The sequence below is a fragment of the Pelophylax lessonae genome (genome assembly GCF_965119305.1).
Source record: "Pelophylax lessonae genome assembly, chromosome: 12".
Lineage (NCBI taxonomy): Eukaryota > Metazoa > Chordata > Amphibia > Anura > Ranidae > Pelophylax > Pelophylax lessonae.
In genome coordinates, this window is record NC_138779.1 from 138,309,762 (window position 1) to 138,329,813 (window position 20,052).

The following is a 20,052-nucleotide window of genomic DNA, read 5'->3' on the forward strand; positions in this document are numbered from 1 at the left end:
GATATGTTTGCCTAACCCATTTTACTTGCAGATACAAGAAATACAAGATTTGGGTTATGTTGTTATTTCCTATGCATGCATGCTTTTCCCTTTCTCTTATATCTTACAGGAAGACACAACATCGAGTCAAAAGTGTGTCGAGGTCGACACACGTTTTACCATGGGGGTATGCAGCGTCCCACTCATGACACGTGGGAACTGCAAATGTATTATTTCTTTGTCATCGCTGTATTGCATGTCATTTTGCATTTGACATTTGTTAATCCCTGTTCATAGGCTGGTCAAGTGTGCTTCATACTTCCCACCACAAGATGGGGATAGCACCACTCTGGGATATCTATCCCAGCTCAGGTTTATCTGTGGTCAAGTGTTCAGTTCAGGAAGTGAGTGTACAGAGAAGAATGCAGAATGTAGAGGTTAGTGAAGGTCAGTCCTAAGAAGGGACAAATTGGAACTGCTAAAATCAAAGGGTAAAAGCCACCAAACGGCAGCAACTGACCTTTGAGAATAAAGGTGAAGGATTTCTTAGCCACTGGCAATCTCACCAATTTCACTGGATTCAAAAGGTACCAGAAGCCAAATCAGAAACAAGTAAGCATTATACTGAACCACAGCCTGAGACAAGACCTACCAAAACCTATTAACAGTGGATCAGCAGAATTCCTCTATTTACCCAGAGACTGTATTCTATCTGGATGTTTGTACTGCAATCAAAACCAGTCACAGTAAAAGTTGTGAGTTGTATCTTACCACTGTCTACCTCATTCTTCACTATTGCTATTACAACTGGTTGTACCACCATTAACGGTACTGGCGTCACGACAAATACCAACAAGGGACCCAGCCACCACAAGCACTCTAAACACCCCTGTCATCACGGGCACCTCAACCACCATCTTGGCTGGCATTTCCCTATCACAGAGTGTGCCCCGGAGGATTTCGTGCTGTCTTCCTCTTCACTGTGCGACCGGCCCAGGGAGGCTTTCTGCTAACCGTGAGTAAACCGATGAACTGTATTATTGCTGTCTCTCATCGGCCAACCGTGCACCTCACGTGTCACCCCTGTGGTTCTGGCTCGTCGCATACACATGCAGCGAATTTCCGCTGACCGGTCGTCCGTCTTTTGTCCAGAGTGGTGTCTGTTGGTTGGAATGTGCTCTAGACTGCACACAAATTTTCCCACACGCCAGAATTCTACTTCAGAAGTGATGTCATGTGTTGGATTGCTTTGTATGTGTTCTTTCATCTCTGAGCATGCCTAGTCTTGCTCATAAGATTTTTCCCCATCGAAATCTGTACTGAGACGAAAATCGGACGTGTTTTGACGGTCGACAAAAATTATATAGCCTGCACACCAGGATTTTTTCGGCCAAAAAGTCGGAGTCAGTTGTCGGAAGCATCATACTAACAAGCCGAAAATCGGCAGATCGGTCGTCGGATGAAATTTCCCGGCCGAATTTCTACTCGTGTGTACGGGGCTTAAGGAACACAACAATCGAGGTGTTGACTTGCCCTCCAAATTCTCCAGATTTCAATCCAACCAAGCATCTTTGGGATGTTCTGTGAAAATCAATCCGATCCATAGAAGCACCACTTTGCAACTTACAGACATAAAATATCTGCTACTGATGGCTTGGTGCCATACCTTCAGAGGTCTAGTGGCATCCATGCCTTGATGGGTCAGACTATTATGGGTGCAAAAGGCGAACCTACTCATTATTAGATGGGTGGTCATAAAGTTATGGCTGATTGGTGTCTATCCTAATCCTATTTAAAAACTATTGAAAAAATATTTGTTGGGAGAAAGCAAACCTCATCATATCAGGCAGCACGTATATTGAAGTTTATTATACACAGTGACAACAGGCAGAGCTACAGTATTAGTTCATCAGTACTGCAGAAAGGAAAGGGATCCTGCATTGAACTATACTATACTAGAATAGAAGTTACATGTATATATATTATATCAAATTGTATATAACTCTTAGATTTAAATGCCATTTAACATATGTATATTCATTTAAAAAAATCTTTACATTATGTTGCTGAGATAAAGAATTTGTTTCTCTAAATTCTCAATTTTTTTAATTAAGCACTCTTTTTCAAAAAATAGTGCTTTTAAATGATACGAATGTCCCTCTGAGTTATTTTGATTCTTCTGTGATTCAACTTCTTTCTCCAAGATTGCAGTCAGTTCAGTGTTCAGTTGGTCTAATGCCCCATGTAGTTGCTTCATGGTCATCCCATCCTGATTGTTTTCTTGATTTGTGATTTCACTAAATGAAATGAATATTTTTAATATTATTACAAGACATAACCAACTTTAATGGCTCGTTTCCACTGAGCTTTCTGGTGCGGTTCGGTTTGGTACGGTACGCTATTTATGCCGTTTCCATTATGAATGGTACCCTAATTCCGAACCGTACCGTACCACTTTTTGGTACCCTTTCGTTGGGGTACCAAGCACATTAGTACTGTACCAACAGGGTGGAGCTACACTCTGCAGAACTTTGATTGGTTGACAGAGAATCGTCTATCACAGCTTTCCTGCTACACCACGCCTATCATGAAAGGGTACTGTTGGCAGTGGAAACGCAATGTGTACCGTTCCGAACCGTACCGTACTGAACCGAACCGTACCGTACCACTCAGTGGAAATGAGGCATTGGTAAACAGAGATTGCAGAATAGCATTAGCAGAATATATGTAATAATAAAGGACTATGCAGCAAGAATTCTCTATCGGGGCTTAAAATGTATTTTTTTTCTGTTTTTTTTTTTTATAGGCTTGGATATTGTGTGTACGTTTAGAGTAATGAGGCTGCTTTATGAATATTCATAGGGGGTTGATTTCATAAAACCAGAGAGTGTAAAATGTGGTGCATCTCTGCATAGAAACCAATCAGCTTTTTTTGTCAATGCTTAATTGAACAAGCTGAAGTTAGAAGCTGATTGGCTACCATGTACAGCTGCACCAGGTTATGCACTCTCCAGTTTTAGTAAATAAACCCCAGAGTGTACATGGGTACAATATGAAAATGATGTATATCAATTATATGGCAATAGCAAATGAAATCCGGTATAAACCAGATGTCAAAGGATAAGTGAACTGGGGAACGAAATGTGATAGATACAGTACATACAGTATATCATTAGAAGGAGACTTTAAAACTATATATATATATACTGTATTTTCTGGCGTATAAGACTACTTTTGAACCTCAAAAAAATCCCCCAAAAATGGGGGGTCGTCTTATACGCCGAGTATAATATCTCCAAAGTAACCTAAGTATAAGTTTGACCGGTAGATGTAATCTCTCAAGACACTGGCTGTGTGGGAATCCTGTACCGCTATACCGTATGTACCGTAGCTTCGACTACATACAGTGTACCGCGCTGAGCCAATCAGGGAGAGCGATGTATTCTATTATTGAATGCAAAGCCTGCTCAGATTGGTGGAGTAAGATCAGCCCGCCTCTCTGACTCTGCCAATTCGAGCGGGCTTTGCATTCAATAATAGAATACATCTCTCACTGTGATTGGCTCAGTGCGGTATACTGTATGTAGCCGAAGCGGTACCGGTACAGGATTCCAACACAGCCAGCGTCTTGAGATTACATCTACTGGTAATACTTACACTTAGGGTACCTTGGAGATATTATGAGAGATTACATGTATTACAGTACTTGGGGTACCTTGGAGAGCTATGAGAAATCTGATGTTTTTCAATGGTGTGGCCTTGCTTCGGAAGGGGGGTAGTCTTATATGGCGAGTATAGCCCAAAACCCATGTTTAAACTTGAAAATTAGGGGGGTCGTCTTATACGCCCAGTCGTCTTATACGCCGGAAAATACGGTATATATATTTTTTTTATATATCTATATACAGTGCCTTGCGAAAGTATTCGGCCCCCTTGAACTTTTCGACCTTTTGCCACATTTCAGGCTTCAAACATAAAGATATAAAACTGTAATTTTTGGGAAGAAGCAACAACAAGTGGGACACAATCATGAAGTGGAACAAAATTTATTGGATATTTCAAACTTTGTTAACAAATAAAAAAACTGAAAAATTGGGCGTGCAAAATTATTCAGCCCCTTTACTTTCAGTGCAGCAAACTCTCTCCAGAAGTTCAGTGAGGATCTCTGAATGATCCAATGTTGACCTAAATGACTAATGATGATAAATAGAATCCACCTGTCTGTAATCAAGTCTCCGTATAAATGCACCTGCACTGTGATAGTCTCAGAGGTCAGTTTAAAGCGCAGAGAGCATTATGAAGAACAAGGAACACACCAGGCAGGTCCGAGATACTGTTGTGGAGAAGTTTAAAGCCGGATTTGGATACAAAAATATTTCCCAAGCTTTAAACATCTCAAGGAGCACTGTGCAAGCGATAATATTGAAATGGAAGGAGTATCAGACCACTGCAAATCTACAAAGACCTGACCGTCCCTCTAAACTTTCAGCTCATACAAGGAGAAGACTGATCAGAGATGCAGCCAAGAGGCCCATGATCACTCTGGATGAACTGCAGAGATCTACAGCTGAGGTGGGAGACTCTGTCCATAGGACAAGAATCAGTCGTATACTGCACAAATCTGGCCTTTATGGAAGAGTGGTAAGAAGAAAGCCATTTCTTAAAGATATCCATAAAAAGTGTTGTTTAAAGTTTGCCACAAGCCACCTGGGAGACACACCAAATATGTGGAAGAAGATGCTCTGGTCAGATGAAACCAAAATCAAACTTTTTGGCAACAATGCAAAACGTTATGTTTGGCATAAAAGCAACACAGCTCATCACCCTGAACACACTATCAAACATGGTGGTGGCAGCATCATGGTTTGGGCCTGCTTTTCTTCAGCAGGGACAGGGAAGATGGTTAAAATTGATGGGAAGTTGGATGGAGCCAAATACAGGACCATTCTGTAAGAAAACCTGATGGAGTCTGCAAAATACCTGAGACTGGGACGGAGATTTGTCTTCCAACAAGACAATGATCCAAAACATAAAGCAAAATCTACAATGGAATGGTTCACAAATAAACATATCCAGGTGTTAGAATGGCCAAGTCAAAGTCCAGACCTGAATCCAATCGAGAATCTGTGGAAAGAACTGAAAACTGCTGTTCACAAACGCTCTCCATCCAACCTCACTGAGCTCGAGCTGTTTTGCAAGGAGGAATGGGCAAAAATGTCAGTCTCTCGATGTGCAAAACTGATAGTGACATACCCCTAGCGACTTACAGCTGTAATCGCAGCAAAAGGTGGTACTACAAAGTATTAACTTAAGGGGCTGAATAATTTTGCACGCCCAATTTTTCAGTTTTTTATTTGTTAAAGTTTGAAATATCCAATAAATTTAATTCCACTTCATGATGGTGTCCCACTTGTTGTTGATTCTTCACAAAAAATTACAGTTTTATATCTTTATGTTTGAAGCCTGAAATGTGGCAAAAGGTCGAAAAGTTCAAGGGGGCCGAATACTTTCGCAAGGCAGTGTATATATATATATATATATGTATATGAGTAGCTGATAATACTGTGTTATTTGACCTGTGTTTTACCTTTTTCTTGACTTTAGGCCCCTTGCACTTGAATCTATCCAGTTGCAGTTCGTTCCTCCTAATGTTTTATTTCACCTGTGCAGCATCCCTTCCCACTTGCGGACAGCTTGTCCAAGACTATGGCAGGCAGAGGCTGGATTGGCTAAATGCTGTACTGATGTTTAGGGCCAAGTTCATTTAGGGACAAAAGTCCAGAATGCAGGAGACGTGTTTCTGGCCTGCATTTCTGAATGCACAGTGCCCTAAATTCCAGTACCATTTGCTACAGTATTTAGCCCAGGCCAGCCACAGCCTGCCATGGACTTTGACAAGGTGCCTGCAGCAGGGCTGGACTCCCGGGTGAACTAAAATGGCAGGAGGGACGCACTGCAGTTGGATGACCCTATGTGCAATGGGAATTAAATGGATACACCATAGTAAACCTATTCTACATTATAAGTACATTTAGTTTAATTATTTAATAAATGTAAATGGTGGTAATTTGATAAATGTTGCCTATCTCTTCTGCTGTGATAAAGAGAGACCAGAACTAAATTTAACAAGTGAACCCTAAGAGGTAGAGTTGATCCAAAAATGCTGAGGATGTTAAATTTGGACAGAATGTCATTGCTATTGTGGTTTGGATTTCAAAAGGCTTCTTGGAGCAAAAAAAAAACAAAAGCCGCTTTAACCTTTTCACTGCCAGGCCTTGCGCTAACCTTTTAAACTCTTTTGGCCAGACCATGTTTGCTAATTTTCCATTGCTTTTTTATTTTTCCTTTGAGCTTTGAGAGTTTGTGAAATAGCCCCCAAATTAAACATTTTTCTGAAAGCATAAGACCAGTAGAATAAAAAGAAGGCGCTACTGATTTTTTAGGCCCCACAACATTTGGGCAAATGTTTATCAAAATGCTATTTTTGCTAAAAAAATACACTAAAATTATTAGTGAATACTTACATGGCAAAATTTACAAAATTCCTGGTAAATTCCTACTAAATATAAAAGTTAAACTGTATCGAATTAATTAATAACAAATATATGTACATTTTATTTACGTCTTTTTAGGAAATGGTGAAAACGGTAGGTGCACAAAACAGTGGATAAAAACAATTTACTCTAAAAACCTGGAGGTTATCATTTTTCCCTTACAGCTTTTAAAGTTTGAGAAACACCCCCCAAACCATACATTTTCTGAAAGCACATGACCTTTAGAAAAAAAAAATGCTACTGATTTTTTAGGCCTCGCAATATTTGCGCAATTATTCATCAAAACGCAATTTTTACTAAAATCCTCACTATAATTTTCACTAAAATTATTAGTGCACATAAACACAACATACCTTACAAAATTGCTGCTAAATTGCTACTAAGGCCTTATTTACATGGTGCGAACTAAAGTGTATGCTTGTGGAGGGCGGTATATACCTGCACGGGGATGCACAAGTGTCCCGTGCATCTCAACGCAGGCAGTCCTATTCATATCAATTGGGATGCAGCAACTGCAGGGCATAGCCACTGCTCCCAATCTGACATCCATGTGGGTATAGGTGCATGTTCCTGAACACAGACCATATGAGCTCAGGACATGCACACGGACCCACATGGATATCAAATTTGGAGCAACGGCTGTGTTTGTACAGTTGCTACATCCTAAATGACATCAATGGGACTGCCTGCACAGGGATACACAGAACACCTCTCTATCTCTGTACAGGTAAACACGGCCTTGCAGAGCATATGCTGTAGTATACCCTATGTAAACTAGGCCTTACTATGTTTTATTTTATTTAGTGAGATATCGGAGGTCTAAACAGAACCTTTATGTCTCTTTTTTGAGACAAGGAAAGGGACTGAAGACAGTCCCTTTCTCTGCAGCCTCAGTTGCATTGTACATAAACGAATAGGAGTCTGTATAGGGATTTCTATTCATTCACAAAACTGAAGCATAGTAAACACTGTTTACAGTGCCCCAGTGATGAATAGACACAGGAACGATTGCTCACTGTGCCCATTCAAGGAACAGAAGGGGGATAGTAAACACAACTGAAGTGACCATGAGCTTATAGCAGAAGGAGGAATGTCAGGTCCTGGCCAGCTGGAAACAATGCTGTAGGTCCGTACGCCAAATGGTCCTAACAGCGACAGGGTTAAAGGCTGTTTTGCCTTGTATCTTTTGCTCTTGTCTGAGTACCCTTAGCTTACAGCCAGTGCCAAAATGTCTAGTAGAATTTTTCTAAGAACATTACTCCAGCTCATCATTCGGGGCTGCCAGGAGCTTCTCAGACTATTCTGAACAAATTTGCATCATTTGATGCTCTGGAATACAAATTTCTTTGGAGACTGGCTTGAATTTCAATTGACTTCAATGGTAGTTCAAGTTCAAAACCTCAAAATTCCGAAGGTTTTACTAATTTTTTAAAAATTTGGTCTGAACCACAACTTATCATACATTTCCAAAGTTCACTTGTCTTTATTGATAGGTAAGGCTGTATTTTAACAATTCAATTCAATGCCTATGGTGACTGGTTCTCCTTAATACTGTTCTACCATGCAAATACACATGTGTGACCTTACCAGGTTATCTTTCTAAAGCTGTCATTGAAAAAGTCTCTTTTCTTTTTAGCCAATTTCTCCTTGAGTATTGCTTCAAATTCACATCCATACAACATTTCGTCTGTCCTCTGAGGTTAGAAAATAAAAATTACATAAGGATTTTCATAAAAGCAGACCCAAGGTTTTATCCTTCAGAACTGTGTTTCTTAAACTGGGGTCAGAACCCAAAATGTGTCCTGATGTGTTGGAGATGGGTTACCATATGACTGTATAAATGTAGCCTAGTTTGTCCAAGCACACAATCATTGGCAAGTGATAAGTGATATAGCACACTTCATTTATCTATACTTCAAATCATAAACTACTACAATCTGAGATGTAGCATGTAACCTATGTGAAAAAATATAACAGAGAATGTTAATTTTTTTGGGGTATAAAACAGAATAAATATTACTGACCATAACAACACCAACCCACTTAAAAATATTTAAAACAATTAAACTAATATGATTGACAGCACAGACAAATATGGGGGGGGGGGGGGTGACAAAGTGTGTGAAAGGGGGGGGGGGTAGAGAAGGGGTGAGGACAATACACAGACAAATAATTATTCAACTTTTTAGGTAAATATTTTCTTTGTATACCTCTTTAAAACAAGCATGTCTGTTTGATGGGGTAAATTTCATTGATATAAACTCAGGAATGAAATTCTGGTTTTGTTTTTTCTTTAAATGGTCTTCTGCTTTTGTCAAAATACCATCATTTGCTGAGCTTGCAATATTAGACTGGGAAGGAAATGATAATTCATGTTGGGTAAAAAAGCCTTCAGTGAAGCAAACTTTTATTGCCTGAAAAAAAAAAAAAAATAGAAAATTTTTATTAACCACTTAAGCCCTGGAAGATTTTACCCCCTACCTGACCAGGGCCTATTTTGCGATTCGGCATTGTGTGACTTTAATGGACAATTGCGCGGTCGTGCGACAATGTACCTAAACTAATTTGGCATCCTTTTTTTCCCACAAACAGAGCTTTCTTTTGGTGGTATTTGATCACCTGTGTGATTTTTTGATCATGCGCTATAAACAAAAAAATAGTGTCAATTTTGCAAAAATAACAATATTTTTCACATTTTTTTTATGAAATTCCCCCCAAAAAAATGTAATAATCAAAATTTTTTAAGGTTTTAGGCCAATTTTTTTTTTTACCATATGTTTGGTAAAAAAAATCGCAAAAGGCGTATTTGGATTGGTTTGCGCAAAAGTTATTGCGTTTACAAACAAAGGGAAAGATTTTTGTCATTTTTGTTGTTTTCTTTCTTAGCGCGTAATGGCGGCGAACTGCAATTTTTTTGCGGGACTGCGACATTGCGGCGGACAGATCGGACCCTTGACTGACATTTTTGACACTTTTGGGGTTACCAGTGACATTACTACAGTAATCGGAAGGAATTGTGGTGGGGGACACAGTGGTTATTTAAATAATCGTCTATTGGCACCTCCCCCAAAAAGAACAAAAATTGTATGTAGGGAGTGAAGGCATGTGCTGGTCTACACACAGAAAGGGTGCAGTCCAAGCATCAGGCCTGGGGGTTTAAATGTGCCACATATACTAACAAAGGAAATTATTTTCACACTTCCAAACCATGTAAAAGGTAACAAATATAATTTTATTGGGTTTATGTTGACAACAATAGGAAATGTAAGAATAAAATGTGGTACAGCAATCATAAATACATATTATTACATTACATAAAGCCCCAAAGTGTCCGGGCTACATAGATAGAATGAAGAGCTGTTCCAGCTCTTCATTCTATCTATGTAGCCCGGACACTTTGGGGCTTTATGTAATGTAATAATATGTATTTATGATTGCTGTACCACATTTTATTCTTACATTTCCTATTGTTGTCAACATAAACCCAATAAAATTATATTTGTTACCTTTTACATGGTTTGGAAGTGTGAAAATAATTTCCTTTGTTAGTATATGTGGCACATTTAAACCCCCAGGCCTGATGCTTGGACTGCACCCTTTCTGTGTGTAGACCAGCACATGCCTTCACTCCCTACATACAATTACTACAGTAATCAGTGCTATATATATATGCACTGTTACTGTAAAAATGACACTGACAGTGAAGGAGTTAACTGTATTGGAGAGGGAGGGGTTAAGTGTGTCCTAGGGGCGTGCTTCTAACTATGATTGGCTGTGGCTTGATGTGTAAGAACAGTGATCAACGGTCCTACTTAGTAGAACCGTTTGATCATCATTCTTACACAGGGAGAACTGACAGGTGGCTTTGTTTACATTAGCCGCCTGCCTTTCTCCCGCTGTCACGGACGATCGCGAGTGCCCGGCGGACATCGGGTCCGCCAGGCACACGCGCGAGGGGGGTCCGTGACCGCGCGGGAGCGCGCCTCCGGCGGCGCGTGCTCGCTCCCAAAACCCTCACAGGCTAGCGACGTAGATCTACGTTACTCTGCCTGTGAGGGGCTGACTGCCGACGTAAATAGTCGTGCGGCAGTCGGCAAGTGGTTAAGGTCATAATTCTATCCAGGAAAAAAAATCAAAAAGTAAGCACCACTTTACGTAAAAAACAACATGGGTACAGAATTAAAATAAAGTTAAAAAAATTAAGGTGACCTGAGAGATTAGCATTTTATCTAAACTGATTATTTTCACTTAGTTTAGATATCTATTCATATTTTTTTTCAACTGAAAAGTTTTTATTTATCTCAAAAAGAGAAAAACAACACATATATAAAAAAAAATAATAAAAAAGGTACATTAAGGCACAAAGCTCAGTTTAGTACAATAGATATAGAAAATAATTCAAAATAAGCATTTTTACTGTATATTATGGGCTTCATCCAGAGATTATAGTATAACAATATCAAGTATGATCACCCAATTAGGTAAATTAAGCTAATCAGTATAGCTAGCTATGGGTGGTGGAGGGGGCAATAGCCTCATCAGGAAACGACTGTACCGTGTGTCGTAGCTGCAGGTAGTAAAGGAACATCTATGAGCGGAGTTGAAATGTGGCTTTTATACTATCAAAAGGTAGCAGACTTCCTTCTAGCATAATCTGCTGTATCTATTTAATACCATACCTGGCCCAAAGGCTGGGGTAAGGGATGGATTGGGGATGGATTGGGGATGTGGGGACCTAGAATTACCCCAGAATGGAGTGGCCCCACTAAGCACTGCAGTCATCTGTCCCCACATCCCAAAAGTTGTGCGCATCAGAGATGTCATCTCAGGGCACACCCTCGGGCCTCTAAACACCAAATTGCTTAATGCAGAGTATGAGCCCAGGATAGCTGCCTCTAGGATTACTATGGGATTTGTTTGTGATCGGGCAAACCACCAGCGCACCGTCACCAACCCAATAGTATTGACGAAAGCATGGTAACGCCAGGCCTCCAGGAGACAGGGGCAGTTGTAAAGCAGCTTTGACAATTCTAGGGTCAAAAGGAGGATTGAGCCAATGGAATATGACTTACCCTGACAATGCTCCATGTATGTAAATGTGGCATCTACTGCTCCATGTATGTAAATGTGGCATCTATTGCTAAAATATATAAATCTGCAGTGTGTGCTGCAGGTTAATGTATATTAGGTTGTCACACAGAGTGTTACTCTTCTCCAGACTTACAAATTTGTGGGGAAACCTAATACCTTGAGAACAAGTATTGTCTGTTTGCATGACAATGGACAAGGTAACTCTATTCCACCCAGTGGGAACTGCTTCACTATAGGTTGTGGTGTTTACGTGGTCAGAGGCATCCTCTTGGATGAAATAACTATTGACACATTTCAGCTTAAAAAATGTTTATGCACATCAAGAGAAAAGTGAAACTGCAGACTGGCCCAGGTCCATCTGTAGTATTTGCAGGATTAGGAACTGAGGCCTCTTCTTCTGAGCCAGACTTGCAGGATTTAGTCTACAAATACATTTTTTATAGATGAGAGACTCTACTCTAGTCTCTGCCAAGAATCGAGTTACGGTGTCAAACAGTAACACTGGGCGGATGTGCAGTTCCCCCATTTTGCTGTGAGTCATGATCTGTGTTACAGAGTCATCAAAAAGCATGATGAAGGGATTGAACAAGTGGTGGTATCTCAGTCTTTTAGGCACAAAGTGTTACATTTGGCTCATGCTCATGTACCGAGGAGTCATTTAGGGGCAGTTACAACTAGGACTGGATTTGCAAAGGTTTTATTCCCTTGGGGTAAACCAGGAAATTAGGCCTTCTCTGAGTCCTGCCTTACCTGTACACTGACTGCCCAACATCCCATTTTTGGAGTCCACTGGTAAAGCTTCTGATTATAAAAATACCCTTTGATCACATACCCATGTACTTGTTGGAACCCCTTACTTAATTAAGCTAGGGGGCACCAATACTTTTTGGTTCTTGACTTTGCCATCGGATATCTATCCTTTTAAGAAGTACCTCTTCCAAGGATATCACATTTGAGTTGTTTCCCATGTTCATGTGAACAGGGCTAAAGTTCAAGATCCTGATCTTTCAAGGCACCCTGTTTTGTCTAAGGTGTTGAATGAACTCAGAAAATTCTTCAAAATTAAGCAATTATAAACTTCAGTTTATAATTCACAAACTGATAGATTAAATAAACAGTTCAACTAAACCCTAAAGATGATACTCAAAAAAGTGGTTAAAGATTTGAATTGTTTACTGCCTCATGCATCCATGGGGTTCTGACCCTTTGAGTTGGTTTATTGGCAAAACTACCAAGGACTACTGGATGTTGATAAAGAGACGTAGGAACGAGATGACTATGCCCTATTGAAAAATAGTGGAACACATTGCACAAGTGCAAGACTGAATGGCACACATGATGCACATAGCAATGAAAAGGTTAATACTAAAGTCTGCCAGCCCACAAGGAGTAAGTCTTACTTAAACTACTACTACTTACTCACCTGATCAAAACCTGGATGGAAAGAGAGGCTTTCACACTAGACCAGAGAATGAGAGAAGATCCCGATTCCCAGATTAAAAAGTAGAGATAGCAAAGACCATCTCTCCTTCTCAAAAACAGGAGTTCTGGGAATTCTTGCAGAGAAAGCCAAAAAAGTTATTAAAGTTGCCAAGCCTAAACCCTGGGGTCCACGTAAATCTTAAATCCTAAGTAGGGATGAGTTTAAGGTTTGTTCAAGCTCAAGTTTAAATTGAATATTGGCTTTTTGGGCTTTTGGGGGGACGCCCAAACATTTACCTGTTCAGAAATCTCCTGCCATGTAAGTAAAGGGGAAGGGTGGTGGTGACATCACTGACAAAATCTTACCATAGCTATACACCAAATATGGTCATGGTCATATTTGGTCAGTATTAATTTCACCACAGTTCTGTCCCCTTGTTTACCTAATGATAGCTCCAGAGAGTTGCATTAGCGTGGTAGCCACAAGAGAGCTGATCAGCATATCGATGGGCTTTTTCTTTTGGTGATTGAGACATAATGCTGGATTTTTTTAATTTTTAATAAAAGACCTGTCAAAAATGAGTATGTGCTTATTTGGAGCTGAATTTTTTTGTTGTGCATGAGTAGGGACAAGTCCCAATAAGTACCCCCCCCCCCCACCCCCCCACACACACACCCACACCCACGTCCTCCTGGCTTTGGGTTGTAGGAAAGTGGTTTCTTTTCTCATCAATGAGGGACCCCCCCCCCACATATTGAGGGCATGTGGCCTGGTGTGGTTTCAGGCCTGTCAGGCTGTATGCTTGGATTAAGGGTTTGGTATGTAATAAGGGGGGACCATACCCATTATTTCTTTGCGCGGGGTTCCTACCTAAAATCTGAACCAGATCTGAAGGGTTCTAGTATGAATTTTAGGGAGGATCCCATGTCATTTTTGCATTGTTGTCCCTTATATCTATATCAGATCTAAAATGCCTGGTATTGATTTTGGGCGGATCCTATGTCACTAAAAAAGCCATTAATTTACTTTACCCTGGCAGCTTCCTTCATTTTTTAAATAATCTACCCCTTACTCATTCCAGATTTCAATAAGCCTTCCCTTACCCCCACAACCACTGGGTCAGGGTAGTGGGGAAGAGGTCCCTGTTTAGGGGATGTATCCCCCACATATAGGTGTGGTTCCTAGCTTGTCAAGCTGCATACTCGGATTAAAGGACCCTTTTTTTCCTTAGATTTCACACTTAAAATATGTATCTGAAGGGTCTGGTATTCATTTTGGGGGACCCCATGTCTTTATTTTTTCCCATAGTAGGGCCCACCTACCAGAAGGGACTGGTATTGATGTTTGGGTATTTCATGTCTTTTGTTTTTTTACACATATAGCAAAAGTGACACATAGAAAAAAAAAAAGCTGTTAATTCACTTTCACGCTGCAAACGGCCTAGTTTTTGGAAATAATGCAAAGGGTATCCCCCAAATATGTACCAGACCCTCATGCTCCTTGATAAGTGATTAGTGGATGTTTTGGGGAGTCTCCATTGCACTATTTGCTAAATAAAGGAAGCATATGGGGAAATGTGATAAAATGGCATTTTAAACAGCTTTTTTCCTTTTGTAGATGTCACTTTTGCTATACATCTTTACTAGTTTATGCGCAAAGCTTTGACTTTCGGCCCATCACAAAACACAATTTCCGGCAATGAAAATTGACCAAAAAAACAGCATGGGGCCCACAATCCTTTTTCAGCAATAAAACAGCGAACTTGATTTGTGAAACACATTTGCTGTTTGAGGCTTCTGTCTATTGTGATGTCATATTTATGGAGAAATAAAGACTTTTTATCCGATGGCACTGGAGTGCTGTCAACTAGTGTTGAGCGAACACGGACTGTATTATTCGTGTTCGTACCGAATAATTGGATTTTTTGTACCCGAACACGGACACGGACACTTTACTGTATGTTCGGGTAAAAATCCGTGTTCGGTCGTTTTATTTCCGGGTTTTGCATGCTTTGGCGCTCTTTTCATGGCGGGCTTTCAACAGCCAATCAACAATCGTTTAACTGGTGTGCCTTAAGCCATCCCAGCCATGCCTGCAAATGTCTCAGTAGCTGTGATTGGCCGTCTGAAGCATGTGACCAAGTCTTTATAAGTTCGAGGCAGCCGCAGCGGCGTCATTATGCTGCTTAGATTCAGGGACAGAGCACACATCAACGTGCTGGCTGCTGATTAGGGAAAGATAGGCAGGAAAAAACCATTTGTGTCCGGATAGAATTGAGGGACAGGTCGGAGTGTTTAGGCAGGGCGAGTTGTAGGCATTTTAGGGATAGAGTCTGCTGAATTATATAGGGTCAGTGTCTTCTACAAACTACAATCGATATTGCTGTGTGGGGGGTGGGGTCTGCACTCAATCCTGATCTACGATCTCTTCTCAATCCTGTTAGGGACAGAGTCTGCTGAATTTTAGGGAAACTGTGTTCTACAAACTACAATCGATATTGCTGTGTGGTGTGGGATTGGAGATAGGCAGGTGTCAGTGATCCACATCCATTTTTCTGTGTGTGAGCTGCAGTGAACACAATCTTTTTGGGCTGCAGTGAACACAATCTTTTTGGGCTGCAGTGAACACAATCTTTTTGGGCTGCAGTGAACACAATCTTTTTGGGCTGCAGTGAACACAATCTTTTTGGGCTGCAGTGAACACAATCTTTTTGGGGTGCAGTGAACAAAATCTTTTTGGGGTGCAGTGAACACAATCCTTTTTGGTGTGCAGTGAACACAATCTTTGTGGGGTGCAGTGAACAAAATCCTTTGTGGGGTGCAGTGAACACAATCTTTTTGGGGTGCAGTGAACAAAATCCTTTTTGGGGTGCAGTGAACAACATCCTTTTTGGGGTGCAGTGAACACAATCTTTTTGGGGTGCAGTGAACAAAATCCTTTGTGGGGTGCAGTGAACACAATCTTTTTGGGGTGCAGTGAACACAATCTTTTTGGGGTGGAGTGAACAACATCCTTTTTGGGGTGCAGTGAACAAAATCCTTTTTGGGGTGCAGTGAACAAAATCATTTTTGGGGTGCAGTGAACACAATCTTTTTGGGGTGCAGTGAACACAATCTTTGTGGGGTGCAGTGAACACAATCTTTTTGGGGTGGAGTGAACAACATCCTTTTTGGGGTGCAGTGAACAACATCCTTTTTGGGGTGCAGTGAACACAATCTTTTTGGGGTGCAGTGAACACAATCTTTGTGGGGTACAGTGAACACAATCTTTGTGGGGTGCAGTGAACACAATCTTTGGGGGGTACAGTGAACACAATCTTTGTGAGGTGCAGTGAACACAATCTTTGTGGGGTGCAGTGAACACAATCATTGTGGGGTGCAGTGAACTCAATCTTTGTGGGGTACAGTGAACACAATCTCATACTGAAGGTTTGAGGGTGCTGCCTGTTCCATACTCCCCCTACTCCTCATCTAGCCTTTTAGGGGTACAAACAATAGTAATTGGGGCCTAGTGTGGTTGTGTACGTGTGATATACATACACTTTTTTGGGATCATATTTTCTATTCCGCTATTTAATCAAAAACCTTTGGGGATCAGTTAAATTGGGGGATAGTCTGTGTTGGTACGTGTGAGAGAGATCCACCTTTCCAAGTTGTTGGGGTTCATCTCATACTTCTGAAGGTTTGAGGGTGCTGCCTGTTCCATACTCCCCCTACTCCTAGCCTTTTAGGGGTACAAACAATAGTAATTGGGGCCTAGTGTGGTTGTGTACGTGTGATATACATACACTTTTTTGGGATCATATTTTCTATTCCGCTATTTAATCAAAAACCTTTGGGGATCAGTTAAATTGGGGGATAGTCTGTGTTGGTACGTGTGAGAGAGATCCACCTTTCCAAGTTGTTGGGGTTCATCTCATACTTCTGAAGGTTTGAGGGTGCTGCCTGTTCCATACTCCCCCTACTCCTAGCCTTTTAGGGGTACAAACAATAGTAATTGGGGCCTAGTGTGGTTGTGTACGTGTGATATACATACACTTTTTTGGGATCATATTTTCTATTCCGCTATTTAATCAAAAACCTTTGGGGATCAGTTAAATTGGGGGATAGTCTGTGTTGGTACGTGTGAGAGAGATCCACCTTTCCAAGTTGTTGGGGTTCATCTCATACTTCTGAAGGTTTGAGGGTGCTGCCTGTTCCATACTCCCCCTACTCCTAGCCTTTTAGGGGTACAAACAATAGTAATTGGGGCCTAGTGTGGTTGTGTACGTGTGATATACATACACTTTTTTGGGATCATATTTTCTATTCCGCTATTTAATCAAAAACCTTTGGGGATCAGTTAAATTGGGGGATAGTCTGTGTTGGTACGTGTGAGAGAGATCCACCTTTCCAAGTTGTTGGGGTTCATCTCATACTTCTGAAGGTTTGAGGGTGCTGCCTGTTCCATACTCCCCCTACTCCTAGCCTTTTAGGGGTACAAACAATAGTAATTGGGGCCTAGTGTGGTTGTGTACGTGTGATATACATACACTTTTTTGGGATCATATTTTCTATTCCGCTATTTAATCAAAAACCTTTGGGGATCAGTTAAATTGGGGGATAGTCTGTGTTGGTACGTGTGAGAGAGATCCACCTTTCCAAGTTGTTGAGGTTCATCTCATACTTCTGAAGGTTTGAGGGTGCTGCCTGTTCCATACTCCCCCTACTCCTAGCCTTTTAGGGGTACAAACAATAGTAATTGGGGCCTTGTGTGGTTGTGTACGTGTGATATACATACACTTTTTTGGGATCATATTTTCTATTCCGCTATTTAATCAAAAACCTTTGGGGATCAGTTAAATTGGGGGATAGTCTGTGTTGGTACGTGTGAGAGAGATCCACCTTTCCAAGTTGTTGGGGTTCATCTCATACTTCTGAAGGTTTGAGGGTGCTGCCTGTTCCATACTCCCCCTACTCCTAGCCTTTTAGGGGTACAAACAATAGTAATTGGGGCCTAGTGTGGTTGTGTACGTGTGATATACATACACTTTTTTGGGATCATATTTTCTATTCCGCTATTTAATCAAAAACCTTTGGGGATCAGTTAAATTGGGGGATAGTCTGTGTTGGTACGTGTGAGAGAGATCCACCTTTCCAAGTTGTTGAGGTTCATCTCATACTTCTGAAGGTTTGAGGGTGCTGCCTGTTCCATACTCCCCCTACTCCTAGCCTTTTAGGGGTACAAACAATAGTAATTGGGGCCTAGTGTGGTTGTGTACGTGTGATATACATACACTTTTTTGGGATCATATTTTCTATTCCGCTATTTAATCAAAAACCTTTGGGGATCAGTTAAATTGGGGGATAGTCTGTGTTGGTACGTGTGAGAGAGATCCACCTTTCCAAGTTGTTGGGGTTCATCTCATACTTCTGAAGGTTTGAGGGTGCTGCCTGTTCCATACTCCCCCTACTCCTAGCCTTTTAGGGGTACAAACAATAGTAATTGGGGCCTAGTGTGGTTGTGTACGTGTGATATACATACACTTTTTTGGGATCATATTTTCTATTCCGCTATTTAATCAAAAACCTTTGGGGATCAGTTAAATTGGGGGATAGTCTGTGTTGGTACGTGTGAGAGAGATCCACCTTTCCAAGTTGTTGGGGTTCATCTCATACTTCTGAAGGTTTGAGGGTGCTGCCTGTTCCATACTCCCCCTACTCCTAGCCTTTTAGGGGTACAAACAATAGTAATTGGGGCCTAGTGTGGTTGTGTACGTGTGATATACATACACTTTTTTGGGATCATATTTTCTATTCCGCTATTTAATCAAAAACCTTTGGGGATCAGTTAAATTGGGGGATAGTCTGTGTTGGTACGTGTGAGAGAGATCCACCTTTCCAAGTTGTTGGAGTTCATCTCATACTTCTGAAGGTTTGAGGGTGCTGCCTGTTCCATACTCCCCCTACTCCTAGCCTTTTAGGGGTACAAACAATAGTAATTGGGGCCTAGTGTGGTTGTGTACGTGTGATATACATACACTTTTTTGGGATCATATTTTCTATTCCGCTATTTAATCAAAAACCTTTGGGGATCAGTTAAATTGGGGGATAGTCTGTGTTGGTACGTGTGAGAGAGATCCACCTTTCCAAGTTGTTGAGGTTCATCTCATACTTCTGAAGGTTTGAGGGTGCTGCCTGTTCCATACTCCCCCTACTCCTAGCCTTTTAGGGGTACAAACAATAGTAATTGGGGCCTAGTGTGGTTGTGTACGTGTGATATACATACACTTTTTTGGGATCATATTTTCTATTCCGCTATTTAATCAAAAACCTTTGGGGATCAGTTAAATTGGGGGATAGTCTGTGTTGGTACGTGTGAGAGAGATCCACCTTTCCAAGTTGTTGGGGTTCATCTCATACTTCTGAAGGTTTGAGGGTGCTGCCTGTTCCATACTCCCCCTACTCCTAGCCTTTTAGGGGTACAAACAATAGTAATTGGGGCCTAGTGTGGTTGTGTACGTGTGATATACATACACTTTTTTGGGATCATATTTTCTATTCCGCTATTTAATCAAAAACCTTTGGGGATCAGTTAAATTGGGGGATAGTCTGTGTTGGTACGTGTGAGAGAGATCCACCTTTCCACGTTGTTGGGGTTCATCTCATACTTCTGAAGGTTTGAGGGTGCTGCCTGTTCCATACCCCCCCTACTCCTCATCTAGCCTTTTAGGGGTACAAACAATAGTAATTGGGGCCTAGTGTGGTTGTGTACGTGCGAGATACATACACTTTTTTTGATCATATTTCCTATTCCGCTATTCAATAAAAACCTTTGAGGATCAATTGAATTGCGGGATAGTCTGTGTCGGTACGTGTGAGAGAGATCCACCTTTCCAAGTTGTTGGGGTTCATCTCATACTTCTGAAGGTTTGAGGGTGCTGCCTGTTCCATACCCCCCCTACTCCTCATCTAGCCTTTTAGGGGTACAAACAATAGTAATTGGGGCCTAGTGTGGTTGTGTACG

The 20,052-nt window shown here is 41.1% G+C and overlaps 1 protein-coding gene across 3 annotated transcripts in view; it reads right to left on the reverse strand.

Annotated features, from left to right (window-relative positions):
• Positions 1-2,030: 2,030 nt before the first annotated feature.
• Positions 2,031-20,052, reverse strand: part of LOC309568492 (uncharacterized protein) — an 88,361-nt gene continuing 70,339 nt past the window's right edge. For all 3 annotated transcript variants that reach the window (XM_082274171.1, XM_082274170.1, XM_082274169.1), the window contains exons 24-26: positions 8,744-8,947; positions 8,121-8,227; positions 2,031-2,276 (exon numbers count right to left, since the gene is read on the reverse strand). In XM_082274171.1, coding sequence (XP_082130297.1) covers positions 2,033-2,276; positions 8,121-8,227; positions 8,744-8,947 — 555 coding nt within the window. In that variant the 3' untranslated portion in view covers positions 2,031-2,032. The remainder of the gene's footprint in view (positions 2,277-8,120; positions 8,228-8,743; positions 8,948-20,052) is intronic.